This window comes from Hypanus sabinus, chromosome 1, assembly GCF_030144855.1.
Source record: "Hypanus sabinus isolate sHypSab1 chromosome 1, sHypSab1.hap1, whole genome shotgun sequence".
Taxonomy (NCBI): Eukaryota; Metazoa; Chordata; class Chondrichthyes; order Myliobatiformes; family Dasyatidae; genus Hypanus; species Hypanus sabinus.
The window spans coordinates 173,128,769-173,148,942 of NC_082706.1; the positions used below are offsets into that span (position 1 = coordinate 173,128,769).

The following is a 20,174-nucleotide window of genomic DNA, read 5'->3' on the forward strand; positions in this document are numbered from 1 at the left end:
TACAAGAGAATGAAAAGCCAAATAATGCTTTGAATAATCTTACAGGCACAAAAAAATGCAAGCATGAGGAAATCTGCAGATGCTGGAAATTCCAGGTAAGGCAACATCTATAGGAAGAAGCAGTGTCGACGTTTCGGGCCAAGACCCTTCGTCAGATGCTGCCTGGCCTTCTGCGTTCCACCAGCATTTTGTGTGAGGCACAAAATATGTTCCTTTGCCTTCTTATTTGACCAATAGGAACTTCTGAAGATTATTAACCATAATCTCTTGTTCTTGAGTATGCTTACCTTTGCCACAAAGGTAGCAAGTTGATAACTATTCTGTGAGATCAGTTTGAAAGACAATGCTCTACAGATCCAAACTGTCTGATTGCATTCAACAAGTTGGTGAAGATAGTGCTCTTCAAAGGATAAACCTATTGATGCTTGAGTCTGCTGACACTACCATACCTCATGCAGATAGTACAGAGTTTAAGATTTTAACGTTAAAGTCTTGCTTCTAATTGACCTATATTAATTAGGTTGCTGCATTAGCTCCAGATGAAGGGGATCAGCCCAAAATGTTGACTTGCGAATTTCCTCTATAGATGCTCGCTGACCCATTGAGTTAATCTAACACAGTCTAGCAGTTTGTTTTTTGCTGCATATTCTGGCACCAGCGCGTATCAGATCTTTTCTCGATTCAAGAGTTCCCCCATATAGTTCAAAATTTAAGATTGTTCAATGTTATTTCCAGTACACAAATGTAAAGGAGAACAGAATAATTGTTACTCCAGATCTGATAAAGCATATAAAATCATGCTAAGGTAAAGAACACAATAATTTAAAAAAACACCTAACAAATATAAATACACAAGGTAGCTAAATACAAATCCATTGATTGATCATACGCACATAAAGTGACGCTAGGTACAGGAGTGTCTGTACATAAAGTGACTCTGAGAGTAAACGATAACGTTGCGGTGGTGAGGGTGTGTGGTGGGCTGGGTTAGTGGGTGGGGATGTTTATCAGCCTTATTGCTTGGGGAAAGTAATTGTTTTTGAGTCTGATGGTCCTGATATGGATGCTGTGTGACTTCTTCCCTGATGGGAACGGGACAAACAGTCCATGAGCATGCTGGAAGGGATTCTTCATGATTTTACTGGTCATTTTCAGGCACCTTTTTGTATATATGTCCTTGATGGGAGGTAGGCTGACGGCAGTTTTGACTACCTGTCATAAAGCCTTCCTGTCCACAGCAGAGCAGTTTCCATATCATGCAGCGATACAGCATGTTTGGATTCTCTCTACTGTATATCTGTCGAATGTCGTGAGTATTAATGTGCATAGTCAAACTCTCTTCAGCCTCCTCTGAAAGTAGAGGCATTGGTGAGCTTTCTTGATTGTGTAGAATGTGTTCTGGGATCATGAAAGGTTGTGGGAGATGTGTAGGAGTTTGAAACTGCTTGCAGTTGTAAAGAGGGGCATGAGTGATGTGAATTCTCCTTAGTCTTGTTGACTTCGAGAAAAAGGTCACTTGCCTGGCACGAAGCTTCAAGCTTTGCACCTCCTCTCTGAAGGCCAACTGACTGTGCTCTGAGCAAAGCCATGCTCTCAAACGCAAGGATTCAATTGCAGTACCCTACATCTTGTAAGTCATAGCTTACCACTAGATACCCCTCACCCTGCACGTGGGAGGAGGAACATAAACATTCCTGCATATGCTAATAGCGTAATTCCACAAAATTTGATGATCAACTTCTCACTTTAATTAAATATCATGAAAGCAGAAGATTCTCTATCTGAGACTTGGTTACAATATTCACCTGTGTTTCCAGATTTCCTCAAGGCCATGTCCCTCCCTTGTCATCGTAATCCCCTCTGATTGGAGATGTCTGCACTTCTGTTTACTTGAGCATCTGCAATTATGATTATTCCACCAATGATCACAGTGGTTGGAAATTTCCTCCAAATTCCTTAGCCTCTATGCTGGTAAAGCATATGGTTATCTTTGCCATTATCACCTCATTCTGAAATTCTATTAGAAAAGACTTTTAGAGTATATCTTGGCATGTTTTACAATGTTCTTTTAAACCCTGTCTCTTTCTTTTCATCTGTGACCATTGACACTGATGTTGAAATTTATTAGCCTTACACAGGTAAGTGAATGAACACAGTTCTCTCTATTTGAGGTATTATCTGAAAAAAAGGAGACGACTTGGACTTCTTCCTAGTTTGATAAGAAATTGGGATTGCACCTACCTTTTGCTTTACTAAAGTAGGTCCCCACAAAAAAAAAGCATATAATCAGTTAAAAGTAACAAACTGTGAACTAGAAAAAAAATCATTCGATTGAGCAACATCTGTGGGTGGGGTTGGTGGGTAAGGAATTGTCTACATTTCAGGTGGCAAATTAAGTTTCATGCCTGAAAAGAAGGGCTAAGATGTGATCACCATGTTTCTGAACGGAACAATACTAAGTTCAGACACACACAAATCATAAGTCACACAAACTATTATGCCATCCCCACCCCCACCTCTCCTGCAGACCTCCTACCTATCAACCCACCACTCACTCTATACTCCGTCACCCATTTAGATACAAACCTCTAAAAGGTAGGCTAATGACAAAGTCACTCATCTATTCCTGTTATCACAAAACAGTGAGAACCAGGAGAGATGCACTCTCAAATTCAGCTCCTTACTAGGCTGATGGAGGGAATCCTCCTTCTCCTTAGGAAGATGACGACAGAGGTACAAACCACATTTCAAGCAGACCCTATATAAAATATGCCAGGTTTACTTGCTAACAAGGTTTCATTTGGATTATTACATCCATTTTGAATTGATTTATAGTATGCAACATAATTAACATGTGTTACAACCATTTTGAATTGATTTATAGTATAAAACTTAATTACCATGTGTGAGAGTTTGAAGGACAAGATGGTGCTGGTGAGACACGGTTCTGTTTTCTTGGCAGCAAACAAAACTACTAACTATTCTATTAATTATTCTTTTTCTGGACTATGATCACTGAAACCTGCAGCCTGCAGGTTTCCTCTGTGAGTTGTGCCTTTGAACCGTCAGTATGACCTGCTGGTTTTATGGGATTTAAAGGATCCAGCAAACTGACTCTCAAGGATGCAGGAAAGGCTACAGCAGCCATGGCTGGAGGGAACATGGGGCTGGAGTGAAACTTCGGGCCTGATCAAAGCAACAGGGCCCAGGCCTGAGAGTGGAAGACTAAGTAATATTTAGCCGATTTAAGCACTAAGCCAGATTAAAAAGATGAAGGTTTCAAGGCCGAGCCAGTGTTCAACTCACTTTGCCGAGAGGTTTTCTTCACCTCAGTGCAGAACTGGCACTGAGGCTGTGGCCTGCAGCTAGCGGGATCTTGGACTGGCTCCGCTGATCTGGCTTACAGCCACTGGGTTCCTGGACCAGTTGCAGCACTGAACTGGCTCCGTGCCTGTGGATCATCTTCTGTGTGTTTTTTTTATATATTGTTTGCACAATTTGTTCTTTTAATTCTGCACACTGGGTATTCGATGGTTTTTGTTTTTTAATGGGTCCTATTGTGATTCTTTGTTTTGTGGCTGTCTGCAAGATGACAAATCTCAAGGTTGAATATAGTATACATTGTACCTTTGTACTTTTTTGATGTATCATCACAAAGATGTTTTGGGCATAGGCTGTAATTGCAACAATTTTATATTTTGTCACTGTACGATATGAGAAAAGCCTGACAGGAACACAGGGAACAGAACAGAGGGACGGAGGGAAATGATGAGGAAGAGGGGAAGCAAATCGTGATGATGATGTTGACACAGCACAGCACCATTTCAGAGGATGAGGACCACAAGGAATGAGCAGTTTAAGTTACAGGAACATGCGTCACAGTGAGATACATCAGGCAAAGTGAGGCCTGGCAAGAGTTAAAGATAATCTTGGGCAGGTACTTGCAAGAAGGAGGGGTCGTACACTTGTCCTGGCTCAACAGACTCAGATGACGGCCACAGTTATGCTTTCATAACAAGGCTGATATGGCTGCACAAAAAATGCTTAGCTCATTGCAAATCTGCCTAGCTCCATGCAGATGAAATATGGAGGGTGGGGGGGGGGGGTCTCTCGCTCAACTCACACAGGAGGGTTTGTGGAGTCAGACATAATCTCCACACTCCGTGTAATTCCTTATTCAGAAGCTTCTGATCAACTGGGCCATCGGTAAATCAGGCCAGCTACATAATTGGGACAAATCTTAAAGAAAAAAAATAATCAAGAAAATGGTCATGATTCACTTCATTTATTTGGGACACTATGTCGCTTTATTGGAACAGAAACTGTTGCTTAAGTTTGCAACTAGTGTCAATCGTGTGCACTTGTGTGGCCATTAGCCACTATACTGTGCCTAGAGTGAACCATTTTTAAATAAGGTCAGTTCTGTGTGCATTCAAAAAGCAATGATTTTTGTCACTGATAGTTGGTGAGAAATAAACCATAAGACAATTCAGAACAGTTTTGCTCACTGCAGTTTCAAGCATTCAAGCTTGGAGATCTCAGAAATGGCCAGGAGTGAAAATGAAATAATGTCACTACTTCAACAAGTTAGGAATTATGAATTTGAAGGTATCAACAGTCATCTTGAAGGTTACGATGAAAATGAAGATTTAGAAGAGGCAATCATTGAAAACATTGTATGAAGGATGACCTTTAACTGCACTATTCATTTATAGTCAATCTAAAGAACATGGCACTGAGCAGACTGGATGAATTCTGTCATCGGTAACTACTAGGAACTACAGTTTTATAGTAATATAGTAGTGTTGTTAGCATTCTAATATGTTCTGTATTTCATTTAGATACATAGTCTGTTACTCAGTTATATGGTAGTTTGTATTTTTTAAATATTTTTTAACTATTTCCATGAAGCTTCAGCTAATAGAGGCAGTCGCTTAATTGGGCCAAAATGTATTGATCCTGATGTGTCCCAGTTAATTGGAATGCACTGTATTTCCTTATAACTTCGAAGGAAACCATTTGACCTAATGAATCCATGCCAGTTCCAAAGCAATTCCACTTCCCCACTAATTTTCCTGGTAACATATTGTCCTCACATTCTCAGCACAGATAATCCCACATCATCAACTCACTCACTTCTTTGTAAGGAATTGGCAAGAACTCTGAAATATATCCTGCACAGGTCTGGTTGACTGTTGCTTAGTTCACACAATATTTTTCTGTCACTTTGCAGTCATAGCCTGATTTAGCCTGATCCAGTTAGCGATCTTAACTCTGCCACACGGGAGCAGCTTGAAGGTCTTAAACAACAGTAAGGGGCAGATCCCTGTTTTCAATGTATAAAGTGAATCCATGCCTAAGCAGATTGCTCTTTGCACTGAGCAGCAAGATATCATTTGCAGGCAGATTGCTGATCTCAACAGGATAGTATTCATGAGCAGCGTACAGTTCGCTATGAACAGAGGGGATAAGAAGTCTTATCTTCTGGACATAAATCCTACCCCTACCCTTTTGTCCATTCATGCCTTGTTCACCATCATCACAGTTCTGCACACAGCTGACTCCAATGGATGAAGACAGCAGGGAGAAGTCATCTCTAATTTAGGGTTGGTCAGCCTGATCTACTCCAGGTTTGGAAATTGAGGCAATGATAGTGCACTTGGACTTCCAGCAGATTCTAGTGGCATTATCAATCCAGCGCCTTGACACGTTGATTGATGGGGAGGATCAAGACCCTGCCATTTCACTTCACAGTCACTTTGTACAACGGCTTCTTGGATGGCATGCTTATCTGTATCCTACAGATGGCTGATTCATTTGAGTGGAAGCAGCAATCTGATGTTCATTTATCAATCAGTGATATCCGTGTGGACTTGAAGGGCAAAGGAGTAGTGTTTGCAGAGCCGGACTGCAGTCACAAAGGGGGCAACACTGTGATGTAGAGCTCAGACATGGAAGGATACTTAGATTTCCCTTTGCAACTGGATCCTAGACTCCCTGACCAACAGACCAGAAGCAGCAGGGATTAGACAGAGCACACCACAATTATCCTTGACCCTGGTGCCCCACAAAGGTGCAACCTCAAGTCCTTATTCTACTCCTTATAGATCCAGATTCTGTTCTAACTCCACCTACAAATTTACAAATGACACCATCAAATAACGATGAGTCAGAGTACAGGGATGAGACAGAGAGCCTAGTGGCATGGTGTCATGATAACACCCTTCCCTCAATGTCAACAAAACAAGAGAGCTAGTCACTGACTTCAGGAAGTGAGAGGGGGGGAGGGGTGATGCATCCGCTCCTGATTACATCAATAGTGCTGAAATTGAGAGGGGTGAGAGCTTTCAGTTCCTCCTCAGGCCCTGACAACGAGTACTTGGTTGGGTACTGAAAACCCGTGCCAACAAACTGGCTGGACAGTTTAAGGACAGCTTCAACCTCTCACTACTGTTTGTTGGAGGTTTCTACCTGCTTTCAAAAGGACAACAATGTTACCACTGCCCAAGAAGAGTGAGCTGACTCTGACTCAAGCCCAGTAGCACTCACATCTACAGAGATGAAGTGCTTGTGAAAGGTTAGTAATGGCTAGAATTTAACAAAGAACTGGAACTACTGCAATTCACCTACAGCCACTACAGGTCTACAGCAGATATCACTGGCTCTCCACTGTGTGTTCTAGACAACAAGCAAAGATACACCTGGCTGCTGTTTATCAATTATAGCTTGATGTTCAATACCATCATCCCCTCAGTATTGATCACCAAACTTGGGCCTCTGTACCTTTCTCTGCAACTGGACCTCGACTTCCTGAATGGCAGACCACAATCAGTGATAACAGCTCTTCCTTGTTGTCGATCAACTCAAGCGCACCTCAAGGATGCATGCTTCACCTGCTGTTCTATTACTCCAATGACTGTGCAACTGAACAGAGCTCGCATTCATCGAAATCAATAGCTTATGCAAAGAAGCACAATTATCTTTGGTCACAAGCAGATATTGCAAGAAGACTAAAACTGTGCACGTTGATTGTGGAAATGTCATCAGTTCTTCATTATAAAATGATTGGTATAGTACTCATAATGAATCGTACTTGGGGTTCACAAGGAGCTTTTCATTGCTGAGTGAGAGTGGATTTCATTGCTTTGAAATGTTCTTCCACTCTATGCTTCTTGCTAGCCATTCCTGCCAACACATTGTGAATTGAGCATTGGCCATACCGTTAAATAGCCAAAATAAACGTTGAACAGTATTACAAAGCATTCATGTTCTTCACCGCTACTTACAGGTGTAGATTGAAGGTTCTCTGAAGAAAATGAATTTGTGTAGAGGATGGGATTCTATCTATCCACACTAATATTGAAATGTGGCAGTAAGCCATTAAACTATTTAGAGAAGGTTCAAACAAAGCAAAATATGCGAAGAGAATGATCCATCTAAAGTCTCCTTGCTGTGCTGACTTGCAGGTAATGATTGAAATGTATAGAAAGATTTTGATTTGCGTAGGGGACAATGATTTTTCAGGCTGCTTGAGAGCACAGTTAGTTCATTAGGAAGTAACTTATCGTCCATGCCAGGATGTTTCTACTTTCCATCTTCTGGTATGCAGGCTGTCTCATACAAAATCTCCTCTGAAAAGACAACACATTCTCCACTTCTGCATGAGTACTTGCATCGTTCTTGCTCTATCTCTGCTTGGCTGGCATGCTTGAACAGTTGCAAGAAACCACTGAACTAGAAGATATATTTGGCCCAAGGTCCAGTTCTCAGGGCAGTGCCAGCCCTAGAAAAAGAGTCATAAACATGAAATTCACCATCAAAATATTTCCCTCATGACCAACAGCTAGAAGAACACCTAAGGTGTAGAAACACTTTCTCTTCATGAAAAGATTCATGTTATTTCTCCGAATTCTTAATAGCACACAAGTGCAGTCAATGGCTATTTTCCTCCTCAAGGGAAGCCAACAATGCAGACAAATCCCAGAGGCCATGATGCTATTAAGATGTTCATAAAACGTGATTGGTCCGTTCTTCATCATCCATGGGAGGATGTTTCTCTCTTCCATTTTCAGGGTGCATACAGCAAGTATGCAACCCTGAGGAACCCTTTAGTCCTGTCTCCAATAGGAAAAAATAAATGCACTCTGCCATGACCTAGGATGATCCACTTCCAAAAATGTCTGTGCCACTTGACCCTTACATGTCTTAGAGTCATACTCTTGTACCCAGACTAGAAGCATATTTGTGATCTGGGATTGTGCTCCTTCAATTGGATACGTCATTACTTCCTGCCCGGAGTTTTGCAACCCACCACATGGCAAGCTGTGACCATCCTGTACATAATGGAATGCAGCCAGCAGTGCCTCCTATTGTATGTACAGCTCAGCAGTTAAATGCTGCATAAAACACTCACTTTTAGCTTTATCATACTTTGTGGACTCTGTTAGGCACTTGAGTGGTTTGTAGTCAGAGCTGAAGCTGCCTAGTTAGAGTCCTGATGTTAGCAGGTCGCTGCTTTAAATCTTGAGTAAAGCAAAAAATGTAGCAGAATGTGCTCCAAATTCTCCTGAAATTGTTCCACAATGGTTTTGTGGAGTTCTGAGTTCCAATTCATTTCAGTGCAGGTTAAAATTCACTCTGCATGACAAATGACGTTCTTGGTTGCACATGCGATATTGGGGACATATCAGTCATGCTAATGTGGTCTGTGACCAGAAGTGCCCAGTCCAATTTTTTAACTGGTGCATTTCCACCCTTAAATGAATATTAATGCAATTTTTCTTTCCCAAGGTTTTTGGATCACATATGCAATTTAATTTCTAGGCATTGATGCAGAAATATGTTTATGTATTAAAGTATGCTAATTTTTTGTTTAAATTGTCCAGCTCAATAAGGGAAACCAATCTTTAATGGAAATCAAGGACAAGACAGGTTACTTCCAATATTGCGCCTGAGAAAATGGCAACAGCATTCCAGCAGGGTCCTGGAGGAATGTTGTTTCGTTTTTACTGTGTACTGTACCAGCAGTTTATGGTCAAAATTACAATAAACTTGACTTGATGGACGATATCTAGCACCATGGACAACTAGAATGCTTTGATAGCAATGCTAGGCTGGACTTCTTTACCAGCTATTTTAGGGGAAATGGAAGTCAGAATCTCAGTTGCGATCTCAACTCAGGGTTATTGAAAAATTTTCGTACATTGCTTATCTGTCATTGGTGACAAAATCCGGTGACCAAAATTATATAATTCTGTCTTAGGCACTCTTCAACTTACGTTGAAGACCAGATCAAAGCCAACATCATCCAAGAAAAACTGAACTAACAAATCATCCAAGAAAAACTGAACTAACAAAGTGTAATGGTAACAAGGATTTAAAGCTGATAATAAAAAGGATTCTTTCTCAAAGAAAACTGCAAAGAAAAGAACCAAATTGGGCACATGAGGGCGCTATTAAATGGTGCGCAATATAACATAGTTGGATGAATTTATGATTCACCTCTTATTGGATCTAGAATTTCTCCATGATACTGATTAACCATTGTAAATATTATTGTTTCAGTAAAAGGAAATACTATCTTCAGTTTGAGCAGGTTACTAATAATACATTGATTCTATTTTACCTAGAAATTTTAAGTAATAAATTATTCTGCACTTGTAAACTTACACTGGGCAGTTAAGTTAGTGATTATTTATCATCTCTTAATATCTTTTTAAGAGGCTTCTAGATAGGTACCTGAATACGCAGAGAAAGGTGGTGGGGGGAATATAAACCATGTGTAGGCAGAAAGTATTATTTTAATTAAGCATCATTAGCTTAATTAGTTCAGTACTATATTGTGGGCTGAAGGGCCTGTTACTATGCCATACACCTTCTAATGGACTACCCCAGGGAAAATTTGCCTTTCCACATTGCTTCTCATATGCAAGACAATACAGCAGAGTAGAATCAGAGTGATAGCATCATATAACACACAAAAAAAAACCCTCTGGCTTTTTCAAATCAACAAGCATCTATTTACGCTAATCCTATACTCATCCTATTTTACACTTTCGCATTCAACTTTCCCCAACTCTCCAGCCATCCACTTACACCAAGAGCAATCTACATTAACCCAGCAAGCCGTAGGTTACAGGAAAAAATCCACTGAATGGCACAATGAAACGAAAAGAGGAACATGTAAGTATAGAGGAGCTGTGCCCTGGTCAGACAAGAATATTGTGGAAACTTCTGAACGCAGCGGTGATGCGAGAGGGATCTCCGTAGGGTCCTGAGCGGATAAGTGAACACTACTAATAATGGTGGATCAGTAAGCTTAAGAAATAATGTTTGGTCTTTGAGGAATGAAGGTTGTCTATGGGAAAATACAACTGCAGGAGATCACTGAGGCAAGCTTGGCTCAGCCCATGGAAGAATCTGAACTACACCGAAACACTACATTTTACAACACATCCTTCAAGTTGCATTGCAAAATGAAATGCAGTTATCATTTCACCATTTGACAGTTTTCAGCCAAGTACATAAATGAAGAAGCATTCGGCAGGTGTTGCTTCCTAAAAGGATTAGGTTTTTAAAATGTGGTTGCAATTTTCTGTTAGTACCTTTGTGTGGAATGAAAGACAGACAACAAAGAGGTAGGGCCTCTAGGTTCTAAGTGGAATCCAGCCAAAAGGAAAAGAAAAGGCTGGTATTTCAGCCATTGTGTGCACTCCTAAAGCACATTGCCAACTCATCTTCCAGCCCATTATATGAAATTTAATTTAACCTGCTATGCAATTAATTCAAATGTTCAGCTTATTTTTCTCATGGCAGAATCCCTCACACAATGCCTTATTTAAATATTAATCAGTCCTCTTTCAATTAGGACTAATTTGCTTCACAGGGTTTCTCTCATTTTATGATTGCTGGAAAATGGAGGTAACTTGCAGCATTTGAGCATAATTAACATAGTATTTTTATAATAGTGATACATCAAATGGGACCCTAATGACCCCTGCTGATTTCATTTAGTAAAGCCTGCTTCAAAGTTATAATTAAGACCAAAGCTGTCATCATTTCTTTAAATTGTTAAAATACACTGTTGAAAATAGAATCACTGCACCCCATATAACTGCTTTACTTAAGGAACTTCTGCAATTTATTTAGAGATCCCAGAAGAACATTACTCAAGCAGGATCTCATGGCTTCCATACATTATTCTTTTCCCTTTTTTCTTGCAGTTTTTCTGTCTCAAGGCCAATTACAGACAGCAGAAAATCTTTGGAAAGAAGAAAATTTAAAAATAGATACACACACACACACTTCAAAACTGGGGCTTTAGTCTCACTGAAACAGGAATTCTTTCTTTATTATGTTGATAAAGTGGTGAATTGATTTGTTATTGTCACAAACAGCAGTGCAATGAAGAACTTAGATTGCACACAAATCCATACAGATCATTTTATTACAACAGTGCATTAAGGTAATACAAGGATAAACAAAAATAGAGTGCAGAATAAAGTGTTACAGTTTACAGAGAAAGTACAGTGCAGACACATGATACGGTGCAAGGTCATAATGAAGTACAGTGGATTGTGAGGTCAAGAATCCATCTTATCATAAATGGGGACCATTCAATAGTCTTATAATAGCGGGATAGAAACGATCCTTCAGCCTGGTGGGGCATGTTTCAGGCTTTTGTACCTTCTGCCTGATCTGAGTTTGAGAAGAGAGAATATCCAGGGTCTTTTAGCACTATTCTCGACAGAACCCAACAACATGAAAACATCATTAACATTCTCTAAATTTTCTTCATATTAGTTCTGCCATAAATTTCTCAACATTATTCAAATTGTTTTCAAGTTTCAATTTATATACTAGATTCTGATTTTGATAAGTGAAAAACAGTAATCTTCAATATTATGTTCCCTCCACTGAAGTTTTGTGCAGGACAATACTGATATAGAATCTACCCTGGTACTACCAGTGAAACCAATAAAATATAAAAATTAATTGTCCAAATTAACTTATTAGGTATTAAATGCAGAGACCTATAAGTGGCTCCAAGCTTTCTTGGCACTAAACAGCACTGTAGACCATCCTGACTCTGTTTGTGGAAGTCAGACAACTGTTCGCAAAACAACATTGTCAGATTTCTCAGGACGCTACAACACTGTGCTGAAACTCACAACATGGGTTTCATTGCTGCAGTCCCTCTGATGTATTGCTAATTCTCACAGTTGTCGAAATGTAGACCAACAGATGCCATCTTTGCAGCCAACATTTAAAATGATAGATCATAAAGAAAATGATGCCTTTCCAGCTACAAGGAGATGCTGCTGTTGAATAAATGGGTGTCTTAATGATAGGAGAGGAGGGGTGGGGAGGAGATAAGAGATTGATAGAAAGGAGTGAAATGGATTGCAGGGGCTAGTGGCAAATACTATCCACAAGAGGTTTGTGTTTGAGGAAGTGATTCACAAAAATTCTGCACAGCTTGGCCCAGCACTTTTGGCAGAAGATTAACAGGGAGATGTAAAGTGCAAGCTATGAGAAGTTACTATAATTAAGCTATGTCCAGAAATCAGTTGATGCAATCCATGGGTAGTCCTGCTGCTTCTGCCCAGTTTTCCTGATCTGTAAGCTACAGAGAAAGTAAGATGGGGTCTTCCCTCCTCAAGCATAGAGATTGGTAATCATCCACAGTGTAGCACTGAGCTGGAAACTGTGAAATGTGTTCAGAGGTCAGCAGCTGCCAAATCAGAAACAGCCTGAAGTTAAGAAACTGAGAGAGACCATGACCCTGACACATGTGTAAAACTTTCAATGCAGTTATGTAAAGTTGCATCATCAGATATCACTCACATCAACGTTGACAAACAATTTGATAGGTGGCCCTTTAAATTGCATGGTTCCAATATAAATAGGGGTAATAAAACCTGGTTATTCTGTGAGTGTATAAAAATGTTCATTTTCAGATCAAACATTTCCACTCCCATTTAATAAGGGTTTTGCATTGATTTGTATAATCAGTGAATCCAATTAAAACAGCTGATATTATTTTTCATTCACATCTATCTTAAACAATCTCACAAATAATTTTAATGCAAACAAAACAGGCTGCACTGTAACTTTTATGGAACTATTCTAGTTTTAACCAGCATAAAATGTGTCTAAAATCTCCAATTAAACTGAAGGAATGTGTTTTGCTCAGCCAAATTAAATCGCTCTTCTGCACATTCAAAGAAAAGCTAAATAGGATTGGGCAAGTCTCGCTCCACCACAATCTGCGCTCTCCATCATTGCATTGAAATGTCCATCATAGCAATGAACTGTATTTTGAATAACCACAGTTTTTATACCTTTGGATGGAAAAAATAAAATTAATAATGAATGTGTTGCTCTTGGTTTGTCCTCGAACATCTGCATTAAAAGTGCATATTAATTTAAATAGAGGAAAAATCATCATTCAAAGATCCAGAAACCCATGGAATTAAATGTCTGATAACATCAAAATCTTGTAGGATTTGTGTTCTAAGAAACAAAGTGATAATCAACATATAATGCTGCACTTAATTGGCTTCTGTCAAACGTACAAGTTAAACAAAAAACCCATGTAGAATCTTGATGGCTTAGCATTCCATATACTGTATTCAAAAAACAGGGTCCACATTTGAAACTAATGCAATGATGTTAAAGCTATGCCTTCGGCTAGGTATATGTTAATTTAAACAGAACAATTTTTACACTTCACTAGCATGATCCACACCACCATCTCACATAGTTATTATAATTAAGCTATTAGTCCTCAAATCAGTCTCACAATATACTAAATCTTCAAGAAGATACTGCAAGAAATTCTAAATCACTATAGAAGGAACATCACAGAATGGCACCTGGCAGAAAAAAAATATTGATTTGGAATTGGCAGTAGTAATGATAGTGAAATCGCCATTGTTTATCACAATTATGCTGTAAAATTGACTGCAACTTCCCATTAAACATGAAAATTTCAAAAGTCATCATAGATGCTCTCCTCCTTCAATGACTGTGCTGTGGCAGTCCTTGCAGAGGCAATCAATCTGTATTTGACAATTTGATATGAACTTCAATTTTTTATGCATTATTCTCATTTTAAATATTAAATCTTGTTGGTAAGGTATAACTAGGTTTTTAACTTTCCATAGTGGTACAGTTATTATTGACTGATCACTCTGGCTTTGAAGAACTATTTTTATGTGTTTTATATTCACTAGGAATAACATTTTAAATTTCCATGGCTTTAAATCAATAAAAATCACATATAATATTGAAATTTTTTTTCATGATATTCCATTTTCTACCTTAATTCCATGTGCAAGGCTAAACTTTGTTCTGCTCTCTATAATTTTATTATAAAGCTATAATACTAATACATCATCCACCTTGCTTGCTGCCTGTGAGTATTCCGTCTGCCTAGCTGTGGAGCCACCTTTGTAATATTAACATAAATCTGCTATGAAGCCACCTGATTTCAAATCAGGTAACAAAAAGAGGCATCCATGTTAAAAAAAAAACTTACTTAACTTTTGTGAAATAGTTCTTTGAGCTAATGGCAGTTTTGGTCTCCTTTTAACCAAATTCCAAGCCATTAACTATCTTTTTGGTTTGAGTTCTGTTGGCATTTTAGTTGTTAAAGCAACATTTGTTGATGTTATATGGAAAATCACTGCAAACATTTACTGACCAACAAACTGACTAACAAATGTACTATAAAAATGGGAATAATTTACCTTCAAACTGGTAGGTTAGCTTTTGGACAGGGAGTTTTGATTAAGTAGGTGCAAAGTAGGTGAGATGTTCTACATCTACAGATGACCTACAGGTTCTTTGGATACAGTCCGAAAGTATTAGGAACAGATGGCTGTAAAGGTCATTGCCAGGAGGCAAGTTCAGGCACAGGTACTGTTTGTATCTGATCTACGTGCATGGATTACTCATTGATACAGCAATTTATGCCCACTTGCCATGAGTGATGATCTAAACTAAGCCTTGTTGAGAGTGGAGAGGGTCAGCAAATTTAAATGCCCAGTGTTATAATATCAAAGGATCTATCCTACATTCAGCATGCAAATGCCATTATAAAGAAAGCATGCCAACACCTCTACTTTCTTAGAAGTTTGCAAAGATTCAACATGTCACCTAAAATTTTGTCAAACTTCTTTGGATGTTTGTATTCCTATAGAGTCGGTTACCGTTGGAACTAACAAAAAGAATTGAGGTGTAAGTGGAGCGGCTATTGTTCGAATGGGGTGTGTTAGAGTGGTTTGGCTTTGGCTCAACAGGCTTCCACAAGGACAAGCATAGACTCAGGCTCTAAGTAAATGCCCAGTAATTATTTTTTCTCTGTTAGTAGGCTGAGAATGGGTTCAGAGTTAGTGGCATGTTCCTTGTGTGAGATAAGGGAACTTTGCTGTGACATTTTCCCTCCCCAACCCCTCTCCCTGATAACAACACCTGCACAAAATGCACCAAGCTGCAGCTCCTTAAAGACCAATTTAAGGAACTGGAGTTCCAGCTTGATGATCTTTGGTATTATAGGAAAGGTAATAACATGGACAAAGCATTGGCTGATTAGTAGGAAGCAAAGAACGGGAATAAATGGAGCTTTCTCTGGTTGGCAGCTGGTGGCTAGTGGTGTTCCATAGGGGTCTGTGTTGGGACCACTTCTTTTTACATTATATGTCAATCATTTAGATCAAGGAATTGATAGCTTTATGGCCAAGTTTGCGGACGATATGAAGATAGGTGGAGGGGCAGTAGTTTTGAGGAAGTAGAGAGTCTAGAGAAGCAATTAGACATACTAAGAGAATGGGAAAAGAAGTGGAAGCTGGAATACACTGTTGGTAAATGTATGGCCGTGCACTTAGGTAGCAGAAATAAAACTGTAGACAATTAGTTAAATAGAGAGAAAATTCAAAAATCTAGGGATCAAAGGGACATGAGAGTCCTCATGCAGGATTCCCTAAAGGTTCATTTGCAGGTTGAGTCGGTGGAGGGGAAAGCAAATGTGATATTAGCATTCATTTTGAGAGGAGTAGATTCTTGGCATTTATGCTTGCACCCAAAAAAGATGTACTAATTATGTACCAGTTACAATTTCTATGTTGTTTATCTATTTATTTATTTATGCCAGAACAAATAGACTGAGGAACAGCTTCTATCCCAGAGCTGTGGCCTCCATCACACCACTCCCACAGAACAATGACTGAAACTGTGAGCACACACAAGGACTCAAATACTTGCACTAACGGCACTTTGTGCATTACTGTGATATTCTGGTGCTGCTGCAACTTATTTTCTGCTACTTATCTATTTAATACTGTTTTTCTATTACTGTCTTGTTTTTATCTACTGCTTTGTTTGATTGCCTGAGAGGAAGCCAAACAGAGTTGCGCTCAGCAACTCCACATCTCGATTAACCTTAACGTAATCACAGGACAATTCACAAGGACCAATTAACCTATTCAATACATCTTTGGACTATGGGAGAACACTGGAGGACCTGGAGAAAACCCATGCATTCCACGGGGAGGACATACAGAGAGACTCCTTACAGAACAGCACTGGAATTGAACTGCAAACTCCAGAAAGCCCCAAACTCTAATCGTGTCACGTTAGCCAGTAAGCTATCATGTCCATATGACGTTACATTGCGCATTCCCATGACAAGTACTTCCATTAGGAATACATTAGCAAATCAAAACAAGTTATAAAGGATGTGACTACGGACTGAAAACTGGAATGCTGTTATGCCAAGTTTGATCTCTACCAGTGAAGTAGGTCTTGTTGTCGATTCATTCTTCACAAAGGGACCAAATAAAACAATTATTACAATAAATTCATCAGAGATATAATCAAAATCCAGTGTGAACTTACGTTTTATTCTAACATCTAAGAATTTGCAATTTCTTTTTATCTTCTACACACACTCACAATGCATGCAGTTTGTAAAATGAACAATGATTTCATAAGACATTGCAGGATACTAAAAAAAACCACTTGAACCTATTAATGTAAAGTTTAAGTTTCCAACTCAAAATGTCATACTTTGATCAAATGTGCCCTTTCTATTCTTGAATTATAATCTGTTATTATAGAACTTTTATTTTACATTGTTTTCCAATCAATTCACCATATTTTGATGATGGGAACATTAAAACATTCAAAGCTTTAATGTGGAAGTTATATATACTACATTTTCATATATCATCAATGAAAGTATTAAGCAATTTCATCTTCTTGCTTCTGTAGCAAGGTATTCAACTACATTGAAAATGCGTGGTGCAGACACAGTTTTAAATTATCCTAAAGTCTGATTCTGAATGAAATGATCCTAGTTGTTGTATTCAGTTAATTTGTAAGTGGTCTTAGGGTCTTACGGTCTGTTTCTGTGCCATGGTGCTCTATGACTATGATAAGAGGACTTTGCATAGTTTTATAATAGATGCAGATGACAAGAAGTTACAAACATTTGAAAAAAATACTTGTTGATTTCTAAAAGAAAAATAATATATTTATCAATTCATATCAGAATTAATATCATTGGTATATGTTGCGAAATTTGTTCTTATGTGGCAACAGTACATAACAATACACAATAAAGCACTGTACATAAATATTCACACACATAAAAGTTAAAATAAATAAGCAGTGTAAAAACAGAAAATAAGTAGTGAGCTCATGGGTTCCATGTCCTTTCAGATATCTTATGGCAGAGGGGAAGTAGCTGTTGCTCACTTGTAGAGTATGTACCTTCAGGTTCTTGTAACTCTTCCCTCATAGAAGAAGAGGGCATGCCCTGAGTGATGGGGGTCCTTAATAAAGAATGCCACCTTTTTGAGGCACCGTTCCTTGAAGACATCCTGGGGAGGCTAGTGCCCATGATGGAGATGACTGATTTCACAACTTCTTGCAGCTTATTTCGACCCTGTGCAATGGATTCACCTCTTCCCTCGTACCAGATGGCGAGGCAGCCCATTGGAATGCTCTCTATGTTACATCTATAGATATTTGCAATGTCCTTGGTGACATATAAAATCTCCTCAAACTCCTAATGAAATATAGCTGCTGTTGTGCCATCTTTGTAATTGCATCAATATGTTGTGCCCAGGAATTTTAAACTGTTCACCCTCACCATTTCTCATCCCTCTATGAGGACTGGTGTGTTTTCCATTGACTTACCCTTTCTGAAGTCCACAATTAGTTCTTTGGTCTGACTGCCGTTGAGTGCAAGCTGTGACACAATTCAACTAGCTGATACATTTCACTCCTGCATACTTTCTCATCGCCATCTGAAATTCTGCCAACAATGGTTATGTCTATAGCAAATTTATAGTGCAGAGAGAGTAGAGCAGAGGGCTAAGCACACATCTGAGAGGTGCGCCAGTGTTGATTATCAGCGAGGTGGAGATATTCTTTCCGATCCACACAGATTGTGGTCTTCCAGTGAGGAAGTTGAGGATCCAGTTGCACAGGGAGGTAGAGAGGCCCAGGTTTGGGAACTTTTTGATCAGACTTGTAGGAATGATTGTGCTAAATGCTGAGCTGTAGTCAACAAACAGCAGTCTGGCATAAGTGTATCTGAACAATTCAACTTCAGGCCAAATAAATGTCATAGCTGAATTACTCCTCATATCTCCAGCATCATGTAAAGCATTTGTACCCAGCAAAATGCATGATCAGCTGTGCACAAAAAAAAGTTGCATTTATGTAATTAAAAACCAAAAATCTGCAGATGCTGGGAATCTGAAATAAAAATAAAATGTTCTGTAAATATTCCAACAGTATCTATGGAAATAGAAATAAATTTCTGATGAAGGGATATCTATTTAAAACATTAATTTGTTTCTCAATTCACAAATGAATGCTTTGATTATTTTCTGTTTTAATCTCATTTACTTAGTTCTCAGCTTTGTAATATGAACTTAATGTGTAAAAACTAACAGCTTTCTTTGGGAGTTTATTTTACAAAATAAACTGCATAGCAAGGAAAAGCGTATTTTACTTTGTTTCACTAGAGATCTGTTAGTTTTGAACCTGTCTTCTGTACGTCTGTTCATGAGTTAAATGTGAACAACCAGTTCACACTCCCTCCATTGGAATATTCTGGCAATATTTTTTTGCCATTATTTTCCTGGATCATGTCTATCAATGTCTCTGTTTTCCCTTTGCCCTCATCTTTTCTCCAACGCAAAGAGGTTCGGCTTTGCAGGTATGATCCTAAGGTCATTTCAACAGATTTTTCTGAATCCTTTCTAATACATCAATATACTTGTGAAACCAAAGAATCCAAAAATGAACACTAAACACAAAATAAATCATTTTATAACTAGATCTACCAGATGCAACAGCATTGTGTGGAGGAAACACTGTTTGACAAACTGATAGTCACGTAGAGTCAAGCAGTACAGTACCAGGTCATTCAGCTCATTGACTCCATGCCAACATTACGTATCCAATTAAAACTTTTTACACTAATCCCATTTCATTCCCATTCACTCTCCCCATATTCAATTGCTTACCTATACATGCGAGGCAACTTGTATTGCCCAGTTAAACCAACAGATTCTCAGATCTGCAGTGTGGGAAGAAACCCGTGCAGTCCTAGGGAAAACATGCAAGTTCCACAGACAGTACAAATTTTGAAAGCTGCATAAAAGTGGTGACAGAAAGGATGCTGGACTGATAATGCAGATACAGTGCAGAATACAGGAGCAGAAGGCAGTTCCCCAATTTAATTCATGTTTATGACACACTAACACAACATATCTGCCTTCCTCTTTATTTTATAATTCTTTGAGTTAAAAAAATTAATTATGTCAGAATTAATACTATTAATCCAACCAACAATTTCAGTTCAATGTTCTATTTACCTTTATCATAGAGTCACAGAGACATGTCCTTGGGCCCATCATGTCTTTGTCAATGATCAAGTGTTCCTTTATACTAATCTCATGTACCAGTACTTGGCCTACAGCCTGCTAGGCATTGGTGATTCAGGTATTTGTCTGGATATTTCTTAAATGCTGTGAGAATACCTGCCTCTAGCACCCTCTTTCAGTGTAGAAGCATGTGCTTATTCAATATCACTGCAAAATCAGTTTGAAAAGGTTGAACATACTTGTTTTCTACCTGTTGGCTGAGAAACAATC

The 20,174-nt window shown here is 38.8% G+C and overlaps 1 protein-coding gene across 7 annotated transcripts in view; it reads right to left on the minus strand.

Annotated features, from left to right (window-relative positions):
• Positions 1-20,174, minus strand: part of tox (thymocyte selection-associated high mobility group box) — a 247,890-nt gene that overhangs the window by 194,509 nt on the left and 33,207 nt on the right. Inside the window, exons 1-2 of one of the 7 annotated variants that reach the window (XM_059981608.1) lie at positions 2,901-2,944; positions 1,806-1,898 (exon numbers count right to left, since the gene is read on the minus strand). The exons of 4 other annotated variants lie outside the window; for them this stretch is intronic. Coding sequence is in view for 1 of the 3 variants with exons in the window: in XM_059981599.1 (XP_059837582.1) it covers positions 2,901-2,903 (3 nt within the window). In the remaining 2 variants the exon portion in view is untranslated. Of the gene's footprint in view, positions 1-1,805; positions 1,899-2,900; positions 2,949-3,306; positions 3,331-20,174 lie in introns of those variants that run through there. 2 more of the 7 variants (XM_059981619.1, XM_059981599.1) reach the window with 2 other exon arrangements.